General features: G+C 48.4%; 1 protein-coding gene across 6 annotated transcripts in view; it reads left to right on the forward strand.

Moving 5' to 3' along the window:
• usp45 (ubiquitin specific peptidase 45) overlaps window positions 1-22304 on the forward strand; it is a 370776-nt gene that overhangs the window by 279793 nt on the left and 68679 nt on the right. For all 6 annotated transcript variants that reach the window (XM_038799526.1, XM_038799531.1, XM_038799527.1 and 3 more), the window contains 2 exons: window positions 1044-1728; window positions 21567-21664. In XM_038799526.1, the coding sequence (XP_038655454.1) occupies window positions 1044-1728; window positions 21567-21664 (783 nt within the window). The remainder of the gene's footprint in view (window positions 1-1043; window positions 1729-21566; window positions 21665-22304) is intronic.

Below are 22304 nucleotides of genomic sequence, written 5' to 3' on the forward strand. Positions count from 1 at the left end.
ATAACCTCCCTAGTCTTAAACTCCATCCCTCTAGCAATGAAAGATAAAACTCGATTTGCCTTCTTGATCACCTGTGAACCAACTTTTTGCGACTCATGCACTAGCACACCCAGGTCTCTCTGCACAGCAGCATGTTTTATTATTTTATCATTTAAATAATAATCCCTTTTGCTGTTATTCCAAAATGGATAACCTCATTTGTCAACATTGTATTCCATCTGCCAGAGCCTAGCCCATTTACTTAAACTATCCAAATCCCTCTGCAGACTTCCAGTGTCCTCTGCACTTTTTGCTTCACCACTCATCTTCGGATCATCTGCAAACTTGGACACATTGCACATGGTCCCCAACTCCAAATCATCTATGTAAATTGTGAACAATTGTGGGCCCAACACTGATCCCTGAGGGACACCACTAGCTACTCATTGCCAACCAGAGAAACACCCATTAATCCCCATTTTTTCCTTTCTGTTAATTAACCAATCCTCTATCCACGCTACTACTTTACCCTTAATGCCGTGCTTCTTTACCTTTTGCAGCAACCTTTTCTGTGGCACCTTGTCAAAAGCTTTCTGGAAATCCAGATATACCACATCCATTGGCTCCCCGTTATCTACCGCACTGGTAATGTCCTCAAAAAATTCCACTAAATTAGTTGGGCACGACCTGCCCTTTATGAATCCATGCTGCGTCTGTCCAATGGGACAATTTCCATCCAGTGCCTCGCTATTTCTTCCTTGATGATAGATTCCAGCAGCTTCCCTACTTCCGAAGTTATGCTAACTGGCCTATAATTAACAACTTTCTGCCGACCACCTTTTTCAAACAGGGGTGTAACGTTTGCTAATTTTCAATCTGTCGGGACCACCCCAGAGTCTAGTGAATAATTTATCTTAATGGACAAACATCCCTCTGTTGTTTCATTGTTCTTTAGAATGATGTGTATAGGTGGAGAGCACCTACAGACATTCTGTCCTAACTGTAAAATGATCTCCAGGATAATGTATAAACATAATCTAACCTATTTTTTATTATACTTCCAGCCGAGTCATGAAAACAAACAACGGGTGAAGGAAATAATGAGATCAGTAGATGACGATGATGATGCGAGGAACTGGCGAGCTGTTGGAGAACAAAGTAATGGACACCAAGAGGAGGGGAGTGACCTGTCACTTTGTTGCCGGAATCTAGTAGAAGTCAATAACCTCAGTCACTCAGAAGGTAGTGATAAAGATGGAAATCAGTCGGATGGAAGCAATGATGCAGACAGTGAAGCCTCAGAGACTGAGAATCCTTCGAAACCAGTTGAGTCTCTGAGTTGCGGTACTGATTCCAGTTTTGATTTGACAGCTGCCAACCACAAACTGTCGAACAGTAATTTAGCACAAGAGTTTAATTGTAATGATTCTGTTTCCAGAGCAGTGTCAAAACTCAATCTTGGCTGTACCAAAAATGAAAATCTAACAATTGATTCTGTTTATGAGGAGCAGACAGACTATGTTTCATCCAGCATTCAAGATTCAAAAGAACGATCTGTAATTTCAAAGAAAACAGTTACAGCATTTCAAACACTGTCCCAGAACTATGACGCCAGACCCAAGGAATGTTCTCTCCAGTCCTGTCTTAGCCAGTTCACATCTGTAGATCTCCTAATGGGCAACAACAAGCTGTTATGTGAAAAATGTACAGAGAAAAGACAGAAACAACAGAAAAAATTACATTCAGAAGGTGGGTAGAGTATTGATGTCAGATTATTTAAAAATCTGACTTGGCTATAGATGTCCATTTTAGGATGTACTTTAGGAGATCACAGAATCATAGAATTTACAATGCAGTAGGAGGCTATTTGGCCCATCGAGTCTGCATCGACACCTGGAACGAGCATCCTACTTAAGCCCTCGCCTCCACCCTATCCCAATCTAACCTTTCGGACACCAAGGAAAAATTTAGCAGGGCCAATCCACCTAATCTGCACATCTTTGGACTGTGGGAGGAATTGCTCAGTGCAATTTTTAAAAGTAAGATTTTAGAAAGAGAGGTCTGCATCTGCATACCACCTTTCCTGTCCTAAAGCATTTTACAACCAATTAAGTACTTTTGAAGTGTAATGTAGGAAAAGCGGCAGCCAATTTCCACATAACAAATTCCCACGAAAGGCAATCTGATAATGACCAGTTAATCTATTTTTGTTGTTATGATTTGAGGGTTAAATATTAGTCAGCACAACAGGGAGAACTTTTCTTAAAACCCAAAAGGCAATGGTTAGATAATTTTCTTATAAATATAATGCCCACATCTATGTGAATATGATGGATCTACCGTTTCCTACATCTGTTTTGGAGAATTTATAAAAGATGGCCATTACTTGTTCCTAGTCTACAGTACATCTTTCAATGACTCCTTTGTCATGATGTTGTAATTTCTCATCAATCTCTTCCCATGTTTCTCTTGAAACTCCAGAATATAATCAGTCTGTTGGGTATTTATTTTTTGAGTCCAATACCCTACCTTACTTTTCAAAGTTCTAATAGGTGGCACAGCGGTTAGCACTTCTGCCTCGCAGCATCAGGGACGGGTTCAATTCTGGCCTTGGATGACTGTCTATGTGGAGTTTGCACATTCTTCTTGTGCCTCCGGGGGTCTCCTCTGGGTGCTCTAGTTTGTTCCCATAGTAAAAACATGTGGATTGACCATGCTAAGTTGTCCCTTTGTGCCTAAAAGGTTAGGTGAGGTTACGGGGATGGGGTGGGGGCATGGGCATAGGTAAGGTGTTCTTTCAGAGCGTCAGTATAGACTCAATGAGCCGAATGACCTCCTTCTGTACTGCAGTAATTCTAATTCTGCCTGAGCTTTCGCTGTTGAGAAAAGGCATGCTACATGTCCTCTTTTTATTATGCTTGGACAAAGCAGCGGTACAGAAATTTCACTCGCTCATGCTCATCCTCTGTGTCATGGGAATGACATGGCTCTGCTTCAGTAGAGAATTTAAACCTGATGTGCTTTTGTAAAAAGGATTTTTGCCTTATGGATGTTAAAAGGAAAGTTTAAGGATTACTTAAGAGTATTGCATTCTTTGGGGAGTGTAGTTCAATTGATGGTTGCTAAGATGTTCACTATGTTTTAAAAAGGTTAACTGAGTTCATAGAATAAACATTGTTTTGCTTTCAAAATTACTTTTAAATTTCTGCTGCACCACACCTGTAGAGTGGGCTCTGTGCTCCCCATACCACAATCTAGTAAAAGTCGTGGATCAGGTGATCTCTCTGATATACTTTGGAGTTCTCTAAACCCTGGCCCATAACATCTGCTTCAACCTTTTTCTCATTTTCTTGTAATCCTTTCCTCTTATCTGATTGTCTACTTAACGCTAATATAATGTAAAAGGGTCTTATTTGTTGTAAGGTGTTGGGTGGAGTTTGACAGGTCTTATTAATGTATTCGTAGTCTTAGGTGGTTCAATAGTATGTATTTATTAACTACTATAAACTATATACTTAGGTGTCGCAAAGGTCCTTTCTAGGAGCTGCCTTCATGCTTGTTTCTACACACAGCTCTGTTCAACACTACACTGACCATTAGATGCAGATCATGTGTTCTCTTATATCACTGCGTGAGTGGTACTCAGTCCCACGTTAATCCTTTATGTGCCAAACCCTTATACTACACCTTCGCCCGAGTCTTTACCAAATGTATTACAAGTAATCAAGTTTGCCTTATGTCATCATTACCAATTGCCCAGTTCTCCCACTCAAATCATTGCGTTCACAGTGTCAGATGGTCTGGAGGCCTTATAAACTATTCCATAACTTGTTCTCACTACTGTCGGAGGAGTGATAGGCTGTGTCACTGTAGGTAAACTTTGTTGAATCGAAGGTTGTTCTGGCATCTGGGTATCGTTCCATCCTCCTTTTCCATCATTTGGCATAAAATTGCTCTTTGTCAATTCCCCAATTGTAGTGAAGATAGTTGGTTCACCCAATCCAAGCGATTGAAACAAGTTGAATGACCTCAACGCTAAACTTGCCTCCCAGAGTGAAGTGAGAAACTGCTGTGTGCTCTGCTTTACCGAGAAATGGCTCACTCTGGCCACACCAGAATGCGCCATCCAACCCAAAGGTTTTCAATCCACCGAATGGACCGCACGAAGGCCTCAGGGAAGTTGAAGGGCGGAGGTGTTTGGCTCCTGATTAACACTCCTGGTGCTCAGATGTGGAGTCCCTAGCATGCCATTGCTCCCCAGACCTAGAATATCTAACCGTGAGGTGTCGCCCCTTCTACCTCCCATGTGAATTCACCTCTGTAGTTATCACAGCAATCTACATCCCACCCCAGGCGGAAGTGAAGAAAGCACTAGACGAACTACATTCCACCATCAACAACCAAGAAACAAATCACCACGAAGCCATGACAATCATGGCTGGAAACTTCAACCAGGCCAACCTCAGAAAGATCCTACCCAAACTCCATCAACATATCTCCTGCTTCACCAGAGGTGCAAACACCCTGGACCACGAGCATCAAAGGAGCCTACCGCTCCATACCTGACCACACTTTGGCAAATCCGACCTCAAGTTGGTATTCCTATTGCCGGCTTACAAACAGCTGCGCCAGTCAAGAAAACCGTGCAGTGCTGGTTCGAGGAATCTGAGGACATCCTCCGTGACTGCTTGGAGACTGTGGACTGATCCATATTCAAGGCCGTGACAGCTAACCTGGACGAGTACGCAACCACCGTCACAGACTTCATCATGATGTGGAGATGCCGGCGTTGGACTGAGGTGAGTACAGTAAGAAGTCTTACAACACCAGGTTAAAGTCCAACAGGTTTGTTTCGAATCACTAGCTTTTGGACTATATAAATGTTTCTGGAACCTACCTTTTCATTCACCTGAGGAAGGACCTGTACTCCGAAAGCTCGTGATTCGAAACAAACCTGTTGGACTTTAACCTGATGTTGTAAAACGTCTTACAGACTTCATCGGTAAGTGTGTAGACAACTGTGTACCAAAGAAGACAATACGGGTATTCCCCAATCAAACCCTGTCTCAACCAAAAGATTCACTCCCTGCTGAAGTTCCGGACGGAGGCATTCAAGTCTGACGACCCTGACCTATATCAGAAATCCAGGTACGATGTACGGAAAGCCATCAGGGATACAAAAAGACAATACCGCATCAAACTAGAGTCCCAGGCCAGCACGAACCCACAACAACTATGGCAGGGCCTACACAAGATCACAGGTTATAAAAGAAGGTGAGGCGGAACATCTGGGGCTGGAGCGTCCCTACCCGATGATCTGAACAAGTTCTATGCCCGCTTTGAGTAGTCAGCCAATGTATCAGTGCCGCCCGCCCCAACAGCCCTGAATACACCCATACCCACTATAACAGCCTCAAAGAACAAAGAAAAGTACAGCACAGGAATAGGCCTTTCGGCCCTCCAAGCCCGTGCTGACCATGCTGCCCGTCTAAACTAAAATCTTCTGCACTTCCTGGGTCGGTATCCCTCTATTCCCATCCTATTCATGTATTTGTCAAGATGCCCCTTAAATGTCACTATCGTCCCTGCTTCCACCACCACCTCCGGCAGCGAGTTCCAGGCAACCACTACCCTCTGTGTAAAAAAACTTGCCTCGTACATCTCCTCTAAACTTTGCCCCTCGCACCTTAAACCTTTGACCCCTCTACCCTGGGAAAAAGCCTCTGACTAGCCACTCTGTCTATGCCCCTCATAAAGGTAAGAGTTGCCCTCTTGAAAGTGCATCCGTGGAAAGCAACGGACCCCAACGAAGTCCCTGGGCGAACACTCAGCCTGCACAGACCAGCTGGCGAGTGTATTCACAGATATCTTCACCTCCTCACTCCTCCGCTCTGAGGTCCCCACCACCTTCAAGAAGACCACCATAATACCAGTACCAAAGAAGAACAAGGTAGCCTGCCTCAATGACTACCGACTGGTGGCCCTGACGTCTGTTCTCATGAAATGCTTCGAGCGGCGAGTCATGAGACGGATCACTGCCAGCCTGCCAGACGGTCTTGATCCACTGCAGTTTGCCTATCACCGCATCCAGTCCACAGCAGATGCTATCTCGAACACCTCGACAACAAGGACACCTATGTAAGACTGCTGTTCATAGACTACAGCTCTGCCTTCAACACCATTATCCCAACAAGACTAATAACCAAATTCCGCAATCTTGGATTTTACTGCTCCCTGTGCAGCTGGATCCTTGACTTTCTCACCAGCAGATCACAATCTGTCAGGATAGGAACAGCACCTCCTCCACAAGAGTCCTCAACACCGGAGCCTCGCAAGGATGTGTGCTCAGTCCTCTACTGTACTCCCTATACAAACATGACTGTGTGGCAAGATTTAACTCCAACTCAATCTGTAAGTTTGCGGATGATCCAACTGTGGTGAGTCGTATCTCAAATAACGATGAATCAGACTACAGGAGGGAGACAAATCATTTGGTTGCATGGTTTACCGAAAACAACCTCTCTCTAAATGTTGGAAAGACCAAGGAACTGATCATCGACTTCAGGAAGCGTAGCATGGCACACGCACCTGTCTGCATCAATGGCTCCGAAGTGGAGATGGTCGATAGCTTTAAGTTCCTGGGGGTCACCAACAGTCTGTCCTGGTCCACTCACGTTGATGCAGCAGTCAAGAAAGCCCAACAACGTCTCTATTTCCTATGGAAGCTAAAGACATTTGGCATGTCTGCATCGACTCTCTCAAACTTCGACAGATGTGCGATAGAGAGCATCCTATTCGGCTGCATCACAGCCTGGTATGGCAACTGCTCGGTCCAAGATCGCAAGAAACCAGAGTGTGGTGAACTCAGCCCAACGCATCATACAAGCTTGCCACCCCACATTGATTCTGTATATACCTCGCGCTGTCTCAGGAAGGCAGACAGCATTATCCAAGACCCCTCCCACCCAGGCATTGCCTTCTTCCAGACGCTTCCATCAGGCAGAAGGTAAAGAAGTCTGAAGATTTGCAAATCCAGACATAGCAACAGCTTCCCCACAGCTACAAGACTCCTCAACGACACCCCCTCAGACTGATCTGTTCCCTGTAAGAATACTATTCACGACGCCCTATGCTGCTCTTGCTCATGTATTTGCTTTGTTTGGCACCTTGTTCAGCACTGTAACCAATCACTGTTTGTCGATGTACCATTTGTCAATGTTCTCTGTTGATTATTCTTTTGTCTACTATGTATGCTCCCTCAGCCGCAGAAAAATACTTTTCACTGTACTTCGGTACATGTGACAATAAATCAAATCAAATCAAATCAAAACTCCCATTCTTTGCGTAGTGGATGAACCTTGGACTTATCTCGTGAGTATTTTTTTTCTCTCCTTCCTTTGTGCAACTCGTATGAGTCACTCTGGGATGGAAGATGGTTCTTCCTGTTGTGAAGCTGTGACTTGGTAGTCAGCTCACCTTTGCGTTTGGCTGTCTGGTGTGCTGTCATCAATGGACGGCTGCTACTCTGTTCCAGTATCATTTGTACCACTGTCACGCTGGCTGGGGATAGCAGCATCTGCTCTGTGGTCTCGGGTTTTATCGCTTCAACTGGTGTCAGCCGGAGGGTGAGGCATTTTTCGTTGATGGTTCCTCTCTTGACTGTTATGTCCCTAAAGTGCTGTGGTGACCATCTGAGTGGTTGGCTGGTGGACCAACGAAGGACTTCTAGCATCTATAAAAAGTGGACAAACCTGCTCTGCAAAGAGAGAAGACAATTCAGAGCTGAAGTCCCAATCAAGAGAATCTTTCTTGTTGGAGTCTTGGGAACCTCAGTTTGGTATCGTTTACAACAGCGGTTGTCTTGACATCTTAAAGAGATTCAGGACTACACAGGCATCTCTGCTCGAGAGAAAAAGAACGGTTACGGGTACATACATCAGCTCGAAGATTTGTTTTGTGCCAGACATTAATGGTTCCAGAATCATACCTATGACCAGAAGGCGGATTCCTCTGTGCCCATAAAGTGTTGTTTGTATGTTGTTTGTAACCAGAGCTCCCTTGGTCACAGTTAGAACTGTAACGCTGGCTCCCGTGTCCAAATTGAAGTTTGTGACATGCCTTTAATCGAAATGTCTGCATTGCGGAACAAAAATCCAGGAGTTTTGACATGACTCAAGAAGCATGGTTGTGTGTGGTTTTGCGGTGCTGTCTTAACCTTGTGAATCCTCTCGGAACCTTGCATGCGTTTTGATATTTAGGCTTTGCACAACTTCCCAAATCGTCCTGTTTGGTTACATTGAAAGCATTGGACTGAAATTGCCAGATATTGATCATGCCTGTGGAGGTGCTTTGCTCCATACTACTAGCATGTTCGTTCTACTGATCAGTTGGGGTATTGCTTCCCTTAGCCTGGAATGTCGCTGTTTCACTAACTGAACAGTGAGGTTGACTTTGTACCATGGTTTGTTTTCAACCTTAGCATGGATCTGCGCTGCAAACAAGTTTCAGATTGGCCGACAATCTGAATGGCTTTCTCGAGGGTTAGACCTTCCTTTGTTTGAAGCATATTCAAGAGTATGTCAACCGCTATCCCTACAACAGTTCTATACCTGATTAGCTCAAATTTCAGCTCACTGTAATTACAGTCTTCAGACATTCTGTAGTAATAAAGGAGTCAACAAGTTATTTTGACTGCTGGACACGGTTATTAAATTTAGCCCCTTCAAGGATCAGTTACTTAAGGTTAAAATGAAGATTGAATGATTTTAACACTTTGCCAATGATTCATTGATTCCATGTCTAGTTATTGTATCATTAGCTATTGGACCCACTGAATAAAGCAGTGTGTTAACTTGTTGGGCTTCTGTTATTTCATTTGGACCTGAATCAATCGAGTATCTAAGGAATCTTTTTCCCCAAAATCTCCAATTTTATGATTGATCTGGGCCTTCGGCAGGTCCAGATTGACCTGTAAAAGTGTATTTCTGATACCTGGTTAAAATGTTTATACTATGTGTTCAGCTTTAAAGATGGCGCCACTTTATGCTTCTTCACAAAGGGTTTCCTTGCACTCAGATGTTTTGGCAGGCTCCTGAAGTAATGGCATCCGCAATCTCAACATTTACATTTTTTTCAACAATGGCTCCCTGGACTTCAGAGTCCAGGGGCGGGATTCTCCGAGCCCCGCGCCGGGCCGGAGAATCGCTGCAACCGCGCCATGCCGCTCCGAAGCCGGCACGCGATTCTCTGAGGAGCGGAGAATCGGCGCCATTTGCGCTGGCGCGGCGGGCCACTGTCCCCGGCCGGGCCGTCGATTCCCCAGCCTTGATGGACCGAAAGACCGCGCAGAAACGGCAGAGTCCCGCCGGTGCCGTCCACACCTGCTCACAGCCTGCGGGAATTCTGCGCGCAGGGTCGGGGAGGAGGTGGAGCTCCTTCACCGGGGGGAGCGGGGGGGGCTCCGATGGGGTCTGGCCCGCGATCTGGGCCCACCGATCAGCGGGTCGGCCTCTCCAGCCCCGGCCCTATTTTGCGTCATGTTGCGTCGGGGACGGCGCATTGAGGAGGTCCCATGCGCGTGTTGGCGTGGCACCACTGTGCATGCGTGGGTTGGCGCGGTGCCCAGTTGGCGCTGGGAAGGTAGGCTGGAGCAGCGAACACGATCGTGGTAGTCAAGCTGCCAAGACCCTTGGGACACACCGGCTCGGAGTCGCCGGTCGTTCACGATGTCTCTATTTTGGAGAATCCCGCCGCAGGTCTTTAGAATTTTTCTCTGAGGATTTTCTTCTGCACCTTCACTTTCTGAGCATTTCGACAGGGCTGAATGCTTCCTTGATTTTTTTTCTTCAGTTTTCCAGGAGTTTACTTTTCCTTTGAAGTCTTTGTGAATTTTTGAGTTTCACTCGCTGCCACCCTGCCTGGTTATTCTTAAGTAGATGTCTCAAAGGTTCTATCACCTGTGCCCCTTAATTGGAAAAAATAATTGGATACTCTAAATTTAAAAAAAAAACATAATGAGTAAGAATTCACCTGGGAATTGGGGGTGGAGCTTCTCCCTTGACAAGGAAGGTTCTGATGGAACCATCAATTCACCAGACACATGTTTCCGATATGAATCTAGGCTTTAATCGACTTACTTCAGAGCCAGCCTGTTACCCGTTGATGAACTCTTAGTGAACTCAGGCTGACTCTGGACAAGGGTATTTATACAGCAGCACTAGGGGGAGGTGTCGTGGGCGGAGCCAAGGGTGGAGCCCAGTACAAGTTCCTGAGTACTCCCAGAGCTGCTCCCCCTAGTGGTTGGATAACGGTACTGCGCTTACAAAGACAGTGTGAATTATCATATCATATATATTACATTCACCACATTCACCCCCTGCAAAAAAATCAAGTCCGGCGGGGGTGGTGGCCTACAACGTCAGTCTGTCCGGTGGTCGAATGTCTGCTGTGATCTGCGGAGCACCGGGGTTGCAGCCTCTTGCGGTGGCTGGATGGGTGTTTTGTGCTGGGGTACGATGGCGGACTCCAGGGAGGGTTGTATCCAAGCTTCATACTCTCCTGGTTCGACTGGGGGCGCTGGGGGCTGGCCGGCACGGGTGCGCGGAACTGGTGGAGCGAGCTCGTGGGCTCGGGCGCGCAAGGGGGCGGCAGCATTGGGTGTAGGGTGAGGTCCTTCTATGGGGGTAGAGGGGTCGCTGGATCCGGTGGGTGCCAGATCCCGGAGGGATACCGTGTCCTGACGGCCGTCAGGGAACTCGACGAATGCGTCCTGGGGGTTGGAGTGGAGCAGGCGCACCTTTCCCACAAGGGGGTCGGTTTTGTGCGCCCTGACGTGTTTCCTCAGAAGTACGGGGCCCGGTGTCCTCAGCCATGCCGGAAGTGAGACCCCCGTGGTAGTGCCCCTGGAAAAAATGAAGAGCCTCTCGTGAGGGGTCTGATTGGTCGGCGTGCACAAAAGGGACCTAATAGCGTGGAGCGCGTCTGGGAGGACTTCCTGCCACTGGGAGACTTGGAGCTTTCTAGACCAGAGGGTCAGTAGGACGGTCTTCCAGACCGTCGCGTTCTCCCTCTCCACCTGCCTGTTCCCCCTGGGGTTGTAGCTGGTAGTCCTGCTTGAGGCAATGCCCTTGTCGAGCAGGTACTGACGCAGCTCGTCGCTCATGAAGGAAGGACCCCGGTCGCTGTGTACGTAGCTGGGGAAACCAAACAGGGTGAAGATGCTATGCAGGCCCCTAATGACTGTGTGGGAGGTCATGTCGGGGCACAGGATAGCGAATGGGAAACGGGAGAACTCGTCTACGACGTTTAAAAAGTAAACGTTCTTGTTAGTTGAGGGGAGTGGCCCTTTGAAATCAATCGCGAGGCGTTCAAAGGGCCTGGAAGCCTTGACCAGGCGGGCTCTGTCTGGTCTATAGAAGTGCGGTTTGCACTCCGCACAGATCGGGCAGTCCCTGGTGACCGCTTTTACCTCCTCGTTGGCAAAAGGCAGGTTTCGGGCCCTGATGTAGTGGGCGAGCCGGGTGGCAGAGATCATTATGGATGACTTTTAATCGGTCGATCCGTGCGCTGGCGCATGTCCCGCGTGATAGGGCATCCGGAGGCTCGTTGAGCTTCCCGGGTCGATATTTGATATCGTAATTGTAGGTGGAGAGTTCAGTCCTCCACCTCAGAATTTTGTCGTTTTTAATTTTGCCCCTTTGCGAGTTGTCGAACGTGAAGGCAACTGATCTTTGGTCGGTGATGAGGGTGAACCTCCTACCTGCGAGGTAGTGCCTCCAGTAACGGATAGCCTCCACAATGGCTTGTGCTTCTTTCTCGACTGAGGAGTGTCGGAGTTCTGAAGTGGAGAGGGTACGGGAGAAAAATGTGACTGGTCTCCCTGCCTGATTTAACGTGGCTGCAAGAGCTACCTCTGAGGCATCGCTCTCTACCTGAAATGTTGTGGATTCATCCGCCGCCCGCATGACCGCTTTGGCGATGTCCTCCTTGATGTTGTTGAAGGCCTGGCGTGCCTCAGCTGACAGGGGAAATCGGGTGGCCCTAAAGAGTGGGCGGGCTTTGTCCGCATATTGAGGGACCCACTGGGCATAGTAGGAGAAGAAACCCAAGCACCGTTTGAGGGCCTTGGGGCAATGGGGGAGGGGGGAGTTCTAAGCGCATACGGTCCGGGTCTGGGCCCAGGACTCCGTTTTCCACGACATAACTGAGGATGGCTAGTCTGGTTGTGCGGAAAACGCATTCCTCCTTGTTGTCCGTGAGATTCAGTTTCTGTGCCGTCTGGAGAAAACGGTGGAGGTTGGCGTCGTGGTCCTGCTCGTCATATCCGCAGACGGTGACATTGTCCAAGTACGGAAACGTGGCCCGCAGCCCGTACTGGTCCACCATTTGGTCCATTGCTCGTTGGAACACCGAGACCCCATTAGTGACGCCGAAAGGGACCCGGAGGAAATGGAAGAGGCGGCCATCGGCCTCGAATGTCGTGTAGTGGCGGTCCTCCGGGCGGATTGGGAGCTGGTGGTATGCAGACTTCAGATCCACCGTGGAAAAGAGCCGGTACTGGGCGATCTGGTTTACCATGTCTGCAATCCTGGGGAGGGGATACGCGTCGAGGAGCGTAAATCTATTTATGGTCTGACTGTAGTCGACCACCATACGGAATTTTTCCCCAGTCTTAACGACCACCACCTGAGCTCTCCAGGGACTATTGCTGGCCTCTATAATCCCCTCACTGAGGAGCCTTCGAACCTCTGCTCTTACAAATACCCTATCCTGCAGGCTATACCGCCTGCTACGAGTGACTACGGGTTTACAGTCCTTTGTGAGATTGGCGAAGAGAGGAAGGGGGGGAATTTGCAGCGTAGCGAGGCTGCAGATAGTGAGTGGGGGCAGGGGCCCTCCGAGGGTGAGGCTCTTGAGGTTACATTGGAAGTCTAGGCCAAATAAGAGTGGCGCGCAGAGTTCGGGAAAAACGTAGAGTTTGAATTTCGAGTAGCTAGCGCCTCGGATTGTGAGTGTCGCGGCGGTGCGCCCTGGATCTGGACCAAATGGGAGCCTGAAGCAAGCGAGATAGTTTGCTGCACGGGGAAAACGGGGAGCGAACAGCGTCTTACCAGGTCTGGATGTATGAAGCTCTCAGTGCTCCCGGAGTCGAAGAGGCATGGCGTTCTGTACCCGTTGATATGGACCTCTGCCATCGAGTTTCGTAGATTCTTTGGTTGTGATTGGTCCAGAGTGACCACGCTGAGTTGTGGGTAGTCGGCAGCTCGATCAGCTGTGCTGGAGTGGCCCCGTGATGACTGCCCTCTGAGTTCATAGTCGTATTCTTCCGCTGAGTTGTCCGAGCGCGGAGATGCCGATCGGGCCCGTGTATCGCACGTGGCGAGCGGCGAGGAAGATGGCGTCCGAGATGGCAGCCCCCATGGATCGCACGTGGCTGGAGAGGGCGGAGTCGGTGCATAGGCCGCAGCGTTTTGGGCCCTGCGGGCCTGCGAGTGAGGGGAGCGATTACTTCGAGTCGCTGGGGAGTTGGAAGCTGGGGCCCTTTTAGCGAGGCACACTCTTGCGTAATGGCCTTTTCGCCCGCAGCTGCTGCAGGTCGCGTTGAGGGCCGGGCAGTGCTGCCGCGGGTGCTGGTTCTGGCCGCAGAAATGGCAGGCTGGAGCAGCATAGTGGCTGGCTGGAGCAGCATAGTGGCTGGCTGGGGCAGCATGGTGGCTGGGCAGCCGCGTAGCACAGGCTTGGTGGAGTCGCTGGTCGGGGGCTCATGATTGGGTCGCGGGGAACGAGTTAAGGCTGCGGAAAGAGACCTCCATCGTGGTAGCAGCTTCCACAGTCGTTTCTAAATCCTGGGCCCCCTTTTCCAGCAGTCGTTGGCGCACATAGTTAGACCTGCGGCCCGCTACAAAAACATCGCGTACAGCAAGTTCCCTGTGTTCAGCCGCGGTAACCGCTTGATAATTACAGTCATTGGACAAATTATTGAGTTCCCTTAGAAATTCGGCGAGTGATTCTGTAGGCCGCTGGCGGCGTGTCGTGAACACATGGCGAGCGTAAACTTCATTAATAGGCCTTACATAAATTTTATCGAGAACTGCTAGCGCTGCAGTATATGAACTGGCCGAGTTTAGTTGCGTAGAGATTCTGTGGCTCACCCTCGCGTGCAGTAGACTTAGCTTCTGATCCTCTGTCGTTTCGGCTGTGCTCGCTTCTGCCAGGTAGGCCTTGAAGCACCGCAGCCAGTGGGAGAAGATTTCTTTAGCCTCTGCATCCTGCGGGTCGAGTTTCAGGCATCCAGGCTTGAGGGCCGATTCCATGATCGATCTTTACTGTTCTTAAATCGATTAAATTGATGGAACCATCAATTCACCAGACACGTGTTTCCGATATGAATCTAGGCTTTAATCGACTTACTTCAGAGCCAGCCTGTTACCCGTTGATGAACTCTTAGTGAACTCAGGCTGACTTTGGACAAGGGTATTTATACAGCAGCACTAGGGGGAGGAGTCATGGGCGGAGCCAAGGGTGGAGCCCTGTACAAGTTCCTGAGTACTCCCAGAGCTACTCCCCCTAGTGGTTGGATAACGCTACTGCGCTTACAAAGACAGTGTGAATTATCATATCATATATATTACATTCACCACAGGCTCCACAGTATAAAACCCCCAGTCTTTGTGCTGGTCGAGGAGGGCTACCCTTTGGGGGAGTTTAGTAGTGTATCTTAATAAACCTCTTTCTTTGTATCCTACTGTGTGTCTTATGAGTCTTTCTTGCCTGTCGCATTCTACACTGGTGACGAGGCTGAAGTGGAGTTGCCGCAAACACCGCATATTCCAGACCCGGATTTCATCTTGGCCACAAGAGGCCTAACCTAAACCGACTTGTGCCTCATATAGGAAAGTTGGAGGCCTTCGATGTAAGTAACGTTGATTGGGCTCAATACGTGGAGCATATGCAATTTTATTTTTGGACTAATGCCATAATTTTTGGACTAATGCCATAATTGGAGATGAACGGCAGACCGTAATTCAACTAACGGGAGTTGGCAGGCCAACATGTGCACTTATCAAAAGCTTTACAAGTCCAACGTGCCTGATTCCCAGTCTTTTGCAGCTTTGGTAGCTTTGGTTGAAACGCACTTAAATCCAAAACCGCCACTCATCGTCAATTCACCTTTTCACAGCCATCCAAGCCCAAGATGAATCAAACTGATCTTTTTTTTAATTGAAGGAAACTGGCTGAGACTTGCGAGTTCGGGCCTACTCTGAGCGAATCCCTTCACAACCATTTTGTGTGCGTGATCCGGGACGCTGCCACGCAAAGAAAGTTGCTGACCAAAACCCAGCTGACTTTGCAGCGGATAACTGAGATTGCCGTCTCCCGAGAGCGCGGAGCTGGGAGTCCAAGAGCTGCAAGGGATGGCGGTATTAAACCTGGGGCACTCCGGAAGACATTGACAAGATCCGTCCCAGCCGGAAGGCCGAGTGACCCAGCTGTGGGATGCCCATCCAAAAGAGGGCCGCTGCAACCGTGTAGCGCAGGGACACGTCCGAGGAGCAGGGGTGTCCAGTCAGACCTCCAGGCCCAAGGTTCAGTGGGCCACACAAAGACCAGCCCGCCTGCCACCCCTACAGAAATTTCCACCCCCCCTTATGACAGGGCATACTAGGTCAACGACCGCAAGGAGAACCCTTACCAAAAACTCCACATCGTTATCGCACCCAGAGTTTCCCCAGTTTAGAGTGTCCCTTTTGGTAAGTGGGCACCCCATCAACATAGAGCTGGATACTGGAGCAGCTGTGTTCGTGATCAGCTGCTGCATACTTGAGGGCATCCACACCAGCCTCCACACATTGACTCAACGCAACATCGAGGCCAGGTTGGCCACCTACACTGGAGAGTCGTTGGTCATTGAGGGCACTGCCCAGACACTGGTGACTTATGAGCACCAATCCGCTAATCTGCCATTGGTGCTAGTCCGTGGTGGGGGACCATGTTTACTGGGTGAGGGCTGGCTGAGCTATTTGAAAATCAATGGTATGCCACATGAATCCGCATGGTCGCAAGAGGGTCCTGGTCAGATTCTCCGAGGTCTTCGCAGATGGACTGGGGCAATCAAAGGGGCTGGAACCTGAATCAGCGTAGACCCGCAGACACAGCCTCGTTATTTTTGTGCCCAGCCAGTCCACTGCGCATTGCGGAATGTCAATGCCGAATTAGACCGGATCAAACACTTAGGAACCATCTGCCCCGTACAATTCGCCGATTAGGCAGTCCTCAAACCAGATGTCTACAGGGACTATAAGATGACAATGTCCCCCGCAACGAGGACCTCTATGCAAAGCTGAGCGGAGGACGAACGTTGATAAAACTAGACATGAGTCATGCATATCTACAGTTAATAAAGACCTGGACTCCCACCAGTCCATCACCATGAACACCCACAGAGGTTACGAATGTAACCGGTTGCTGTTTGAGATCTCGTCCGCATGCGCTATTTTCCAGCATGTGATGAAGAATATCCTGCGGGGATTTCCCAGGGCGGCCGTCTACTTGAAAGATGTCCTCATCACCGGAGCGTTCAACCAGGATCATCTGCCGAACCTGACTGAGGTCCTCTGCCGTTTTGAGCAGGCGGGCGTCCGACTCCGGTGGGAAAAATGTGTTTTTAATGCCCCTAAGGTCACTTATTTGGGGTACTGAATAGACCAGAATGGGTGGCACCCTGTATGGGACAAGGTGTGGGCAATCAAACTTGATCCCGCCCCCAAGCAGCCAGGCAGAACTATGCTCTTTCCTCAGATCAGTAAATTATTATGAGGAATTCAGCCCGAACCTGGCAACGCTACTCAGTCCCCTCCGCTGCTTGCTAAAGAAGGGTCAACTGTGGGGCTGGACACCATCTCAACAGCAGGCATTCGACATGGTAAAACGGGAGCTGTCATCCTCAAAACTATTAACACACTTCGACCCTGCCAAGCCGCTGCTGTTCACATGTGATGCATCCCTTTATGGTGTGGGTGCGGTCCTCACTTACCGCAAGGTCAATGGATCAGAACAACAGATCACATTTGCATCCCGTACACTTGCCAACGCTGAACGCAATTATGCGCAGATCGAAAAGGAAGGGTTATTGATCGTCTTAGAGTCCGTAAGTTCCATCAATATGTTTACGGACATACTTTCACGGACTGCACTGACCATAAACCGCTATTGGGCCAGGTCAAAAAACACCGAACAATTCCTTTAATTGCGTCCACCAGGGTCCAGCGTTGGGCCCTAGAACCTATTGAAAGGGGCCTCTAAGTACAACTTGGAACACCGCCCCGGCACAAAGGTACCGCACGCAGATGCTTAAGCCGCCTTCCCCTCTCCACAAGGCCGCGACACCCTCCCATCTGCGGAGGAGGTGATGGCTGAGTTCCATTTCATGGACTCATTGCCAGTGATGGCAGCCCGAATCAATGGTTAGACCCAGACAGATCCACAGTTGTCCCGGGTCCGCCACATGGTGCTGTACGGGGCCCAGCACAGGGCATTACCTGATGATTTGAAGGCCTACACCTCCAAAATTCCAGAGGTCAGCGTGGAGCATTGCGTCCTCCTTTGAGGGACCAGGGTGGTTGTCTCGGAATGCAGGAGTACCACCTTACTAAGGACCTCCATAATGGACACTCGGGGGGTTGTCCAGGATGAAGATGCTCACCCGCAGTTATGGCTCGTGGCCGGGCATTGACATGGATATAGAAAAGCTGGCCCAATGATGCGGAACCATGCCAGCAACACCAGAAAGCTCCACCAGTGACGCCATTGCATCCTTGGAAATGGCAAGACCGATCCTGGTCGCGCCTTCACATAGATTTTGTCAGTCCTTTTCAGGGATCGATGTTCCTGATCATTGTAGAGGCATACTTGAAGTGGCTCGATGTCCACCGGATGCAGGCAACGACCACAAGGGCAGCCTGCCCTACACTTTCAGCACACATGGTATCTTGGAGTACTGGTCTCCAACAACGAGCCGTTTTCACTAGTGCAGAGTTTGAGACATTCGTGGCAGCAAACGGGATCCGCCACTTACGGACCGCCCCCATATCACCCAGTCTCAAACAGAATGACCGAACAGATGGTCCAGGCATTTAGGGGAATGAAGGAGCTGATGAATGGAACCTGGGAAACCCGATGGACCCGTTTTTTGTTTAATTACAGGACCACACCACATGCGACCATGGTGGTGGCACTGGCTGAGCTACTCATGGGTCATGCTTCCAGACGTGGTTAAACTTTGTCATTCCAGACACCGTGAAGAAGGTCTAGCAGGGTCAAGAGCGGTCCAAAGCCGACGCGGGACGTCGGAGACCGCTCCACAGTTTCACTCCTGGGAATGCCATCTACATCCGATATTTTGGCGATGGAGCCACATGGATCCAGGGATCTAACCGCTATAGATCTGTGGCCGCCTCCAAAAATTACATACTCACTGCCGATGCCCAGATTCCATGGACCTCCAGCCACTGGTCTCCCCTCGACCGTCGATGGTCAGGAGGCCGAGATGCCCGACGCTCTTTTTGCGGATCCCGACTCTGACTCTGACATGGATGTCCAGTTGCAGGAAGACACAGATCTGCAAAATGAATGATACCAGCACCCGCTTGCCTTCCAACACTCAGCCCCGCTACTCCAGTCTCAATGTATGGCGCAGAAGCATCGCTCACTGATCAGGTCTATGCTTCCTGGGCCAACCCCTTCAAGGCAAAAGGGACAAAGGGTCCTGTGGAACTGCCGGAGGACATAGACATTTCTCCTGACTTGCCGAGGGGCGGGGGGGAGGGGGCGGCGGGGGGAGGGGGGGTAAGGAAGGGAGCGTGCACCATCCGGTTCCATTAACACATAATGAGTATGAATTCCCTCGTAATTGGGGGCGGAGCTTCCCACTTAACAAGGAAGGCTCCAAAGTATAAAAACCCCGGCCTGGGTGACCTTTCGGGCCGTGAGAGTTTAGTGAACTATCTTGACAAACCTCTTTCTTTATATCCTACCGTGTGTCCCCTGAGTGTTCCTTGCCTGTTGGATTCTACACCGAAGTGATTCCTATCGTCCAGTGGCTCTGACATACATCATCATGAAGTGTTTTGAAAGGTTAGTCATGGGGCGAATCAACTCCAGCCTCCCGGATTGCCTTGATCCACTACAGTTCGCCTACCGCTGCAACAGGTCCATAGCAGACGGCATCTCCATGGCCCTGCACTCTACCCTGGAACACCTAGATAACAAAGACACCTATGTCAGACTCCTATTTATCAACTACAGCTCAGCCTTCAACACCATCATTCCTACGAAACTTATCTCCAAACTCCGTGGCCTTGGTCTCGGCTTCTCCCCCTGCGACTGGATCAAGAACTTTCTAACCCACAGGCCACAATCAGTAAAGATAGGCAACAACATCTCCTCCAAGATCATCCTCAACACCGGTGCCCCACAAGGCTGTGTCCTCAGCCCCCTACTATACACCTTATATACCTATGACTGTGTGGCCAAATTCCCCTCCAACTCGATTTTCAAATTTGTTGATGACACCACCGTGATGGGTCGGATTTCAAACAATGATGAGACAGAGTACAGGAATGAGATAGAGAATCTGGTGAACTGGTGCGACGACAATAATCTCTCACTCAATGTCAACAAAACAAAGGAGATTGTCATCATGGAAGCGTGGTGGAGAACATGCTCCTGTCTACTTCAATGGGAACTAAGTAGAAAGGGTCGAGAGCTTCAAGATTTTAGGCGTACAGATCACCAACAGCCTGTCCAACCCCTCCATGGCGACACTATAGTTAAGAAAGCCAACCAACGACTCTACTTTCTCAGAAGACTAAGGAAATTTGGCATATCAGCTACGACCCTCACCAACTTTACAGATGCACCATAGAAAACATTCTTTCTGGTTGTATCACAGCTTGGTATGGAGCCTGCTCTCCCCAAGATTGCAGGAAGCTACAAAAGGTCGTGAATGTAGCCCAGTCCATCATGCAAACCAGCCTCCCATCCATTAACTCTATCTATAATTCCTGCTGCCTCAGAAAGGCAACCAGCATAATTAAGGACCCCACGCACCCCGTATATACTCTATTCCACCTTCTTCCATCAGGAAAAAGATACCAAAGTTTGAGGTCTCGTACCAACCGACTGAAGAACAGCTTCTTCCCTACTGCCATCAGACTTTTGAATGGACCTACCTCGTATTAAGTTGATCTTTTCTCTACACCTTGCTATAACTGTAACATTATATTCTGCAGTCTCTCCTTCCTTCCCTATGTACGGTATGCATTGTTTGTACATCATGCAAGAAACAATACTTCTGACTGTATACTAATACATGTGACAATAAATCAAATCAAATCAAAATGACAAACTGCTGAAGCTGAATCTGCCAAAGTGGGTAATGAATGTAATCAGCAACCTTGATTTTTTATCATGGTGAAGTTGCCAAAAGCCGCTATTGGCGTCAAGTTGTGAAAACACCTTACTCTCAGAGTTCAGTTAGCTTTCGTTCACTGAGGACATTGGGTGTACTTCTCTGGCTATGGCTTCATTGAACTGTGTCAAGTCGACTCAAATAAGGATGGACCTACCTGTTTGGGTTTGGAACTGGGACCATCCCAGAACACTGTGTGGCTGGTTGTGTGACCGGGGCGTTGGTCATATGACAGGGGAGATAACTCCATGTTTGTCATCTGCTGCTGCACTTTTTCCATGAGTGGAAGGGGAATACTTTGGTGATGTGAGCAGGCACAGGAGATTAGCATCCTTCATCAGTGTGATCATGTTTGCTTTCTCCAGTCACCCCGATCCTCTAAAAGAGCTTTGGGCACTCCATCTTATATTTGGAAATAGGCCCTTATTGGTTGATCTTGTCAATTTTTTGTATATCGTGAAGGTTGAGAAATGAACATTCCTGGTTGTGGACCACAAACAAGGTCTTGTGGATTGTTTTGTTCGCCTGCAGGGCATTGCTCCAATAGAGGCTCTTAAGTGGCCAATAAGGGCCTTTTCCTACCCAGACTCAATTTTTAGCCTGGCAGGAGATGGAATTTGCATGGGGAAGGCTGAAAATCAACAGTGTTAGATCTTGGCGGGGAGTGCAGGGGAGGCGCATCCATCAGAAGCCTCCTTCTGAAATCAGGTGCCCCTACCCTTAAGGTAGATTGGTTTCCAGATCTTCTTTCCCAGAACTATTACATACTGCAGCTGTGTCATGGAGTAGTAAGATAGTAGGATGGCAATCTGCAGATCTTTAACTCTGTCTCCTCTTCTGCCACCTCTCATCTCCAATCCCATGCCACAAGCTAAGTACTTTTCCAGGATATTACAAGGGGACAGAACAATGACAAAAAGGTGGAGAATGAATAAAAATTAAACCAAGATATTAATCTTATGAATGGATCATTGATCTAAGTGATATTTTATAATTATACCTAGACAGTGTTTCTAGAAAATCCTTAACTATTCAGTAAACTGAACAGAGACCAATTTAATTTGTAGGTTTAAGATTTTGTTCCATTTTACTTTGCTTAATAACATTTTGTTTTTAACAGAGAAGAAATCAGACCTTATGTACACAAATGCTCGCAAGCAAATGTTAATCTCTGCAGTCCCACCTGTATTAAATCTTCACCTTAAAAGATTCCACCAGGTAATTCTCATCGTTGTGTCAACGTGAACCAATTTATATTTGCTCTTTTCCCCTTGATCATTTTAAGTAATTAGCTGATAAGGAAGCTTTATTGTTTAGATACTGTAAAATTTCTCAGACTTTTCTTCTTGTATCAAGTTATTTATACATATGAATGAATGTTTTGTCTAAGAATGCATGTTTTAATGGCACTGTTAATTTCAAAAACTGATTTGAAGAAGTTATGGTCTGGGATTTTAAGTTCATACCAAAGAAATACAGCATGTCTTATCCATTAATGTCTTAAAATTAAACTCCTCTCACTAAATCATAGAAAATTGAGGCCTGAAATTTTATATAACAGTTGGAGACCTATTGGCCGATCGCACCTTTTCTGATTGGAAACCTGTGTCCAGTGGAGTCCCGCAGGGATCAGTGTTGGGGACCTTGCTGTTTGTGGTTTATATAAATGATTTAAACATGAATGTAGGAGGGTTGATCAGTAAGTTCGCAGATGACATGATGGGTAGTAAAATATTGGGCAGCACGGTAGCATTGTGGATAGCACAATTGCTTCACAGCTCCAGGGTCCGAGGTTCGATTCCCAGCTTGGGTCACTGTATGTGCGGAGTCTGCATGTTCTCCCCATGTGTGCGTGGGT

Source organism: Scyliorhinus canicula, chromosome 6 (assembly GCF_902713615.1).
Source record: "Scyliorhinus canicula chromosome 6, sScyCan1.1, whole genome shotgun sequence".
In the NCBI taxonomy this organism is placed as follows: Eukaryota; Metazoa; Chordata; class Chondrichthyes; order Carcharhiniformes; family Scyliorhinidae; genus Scyliorhinus; species Scyliorhinus canicula.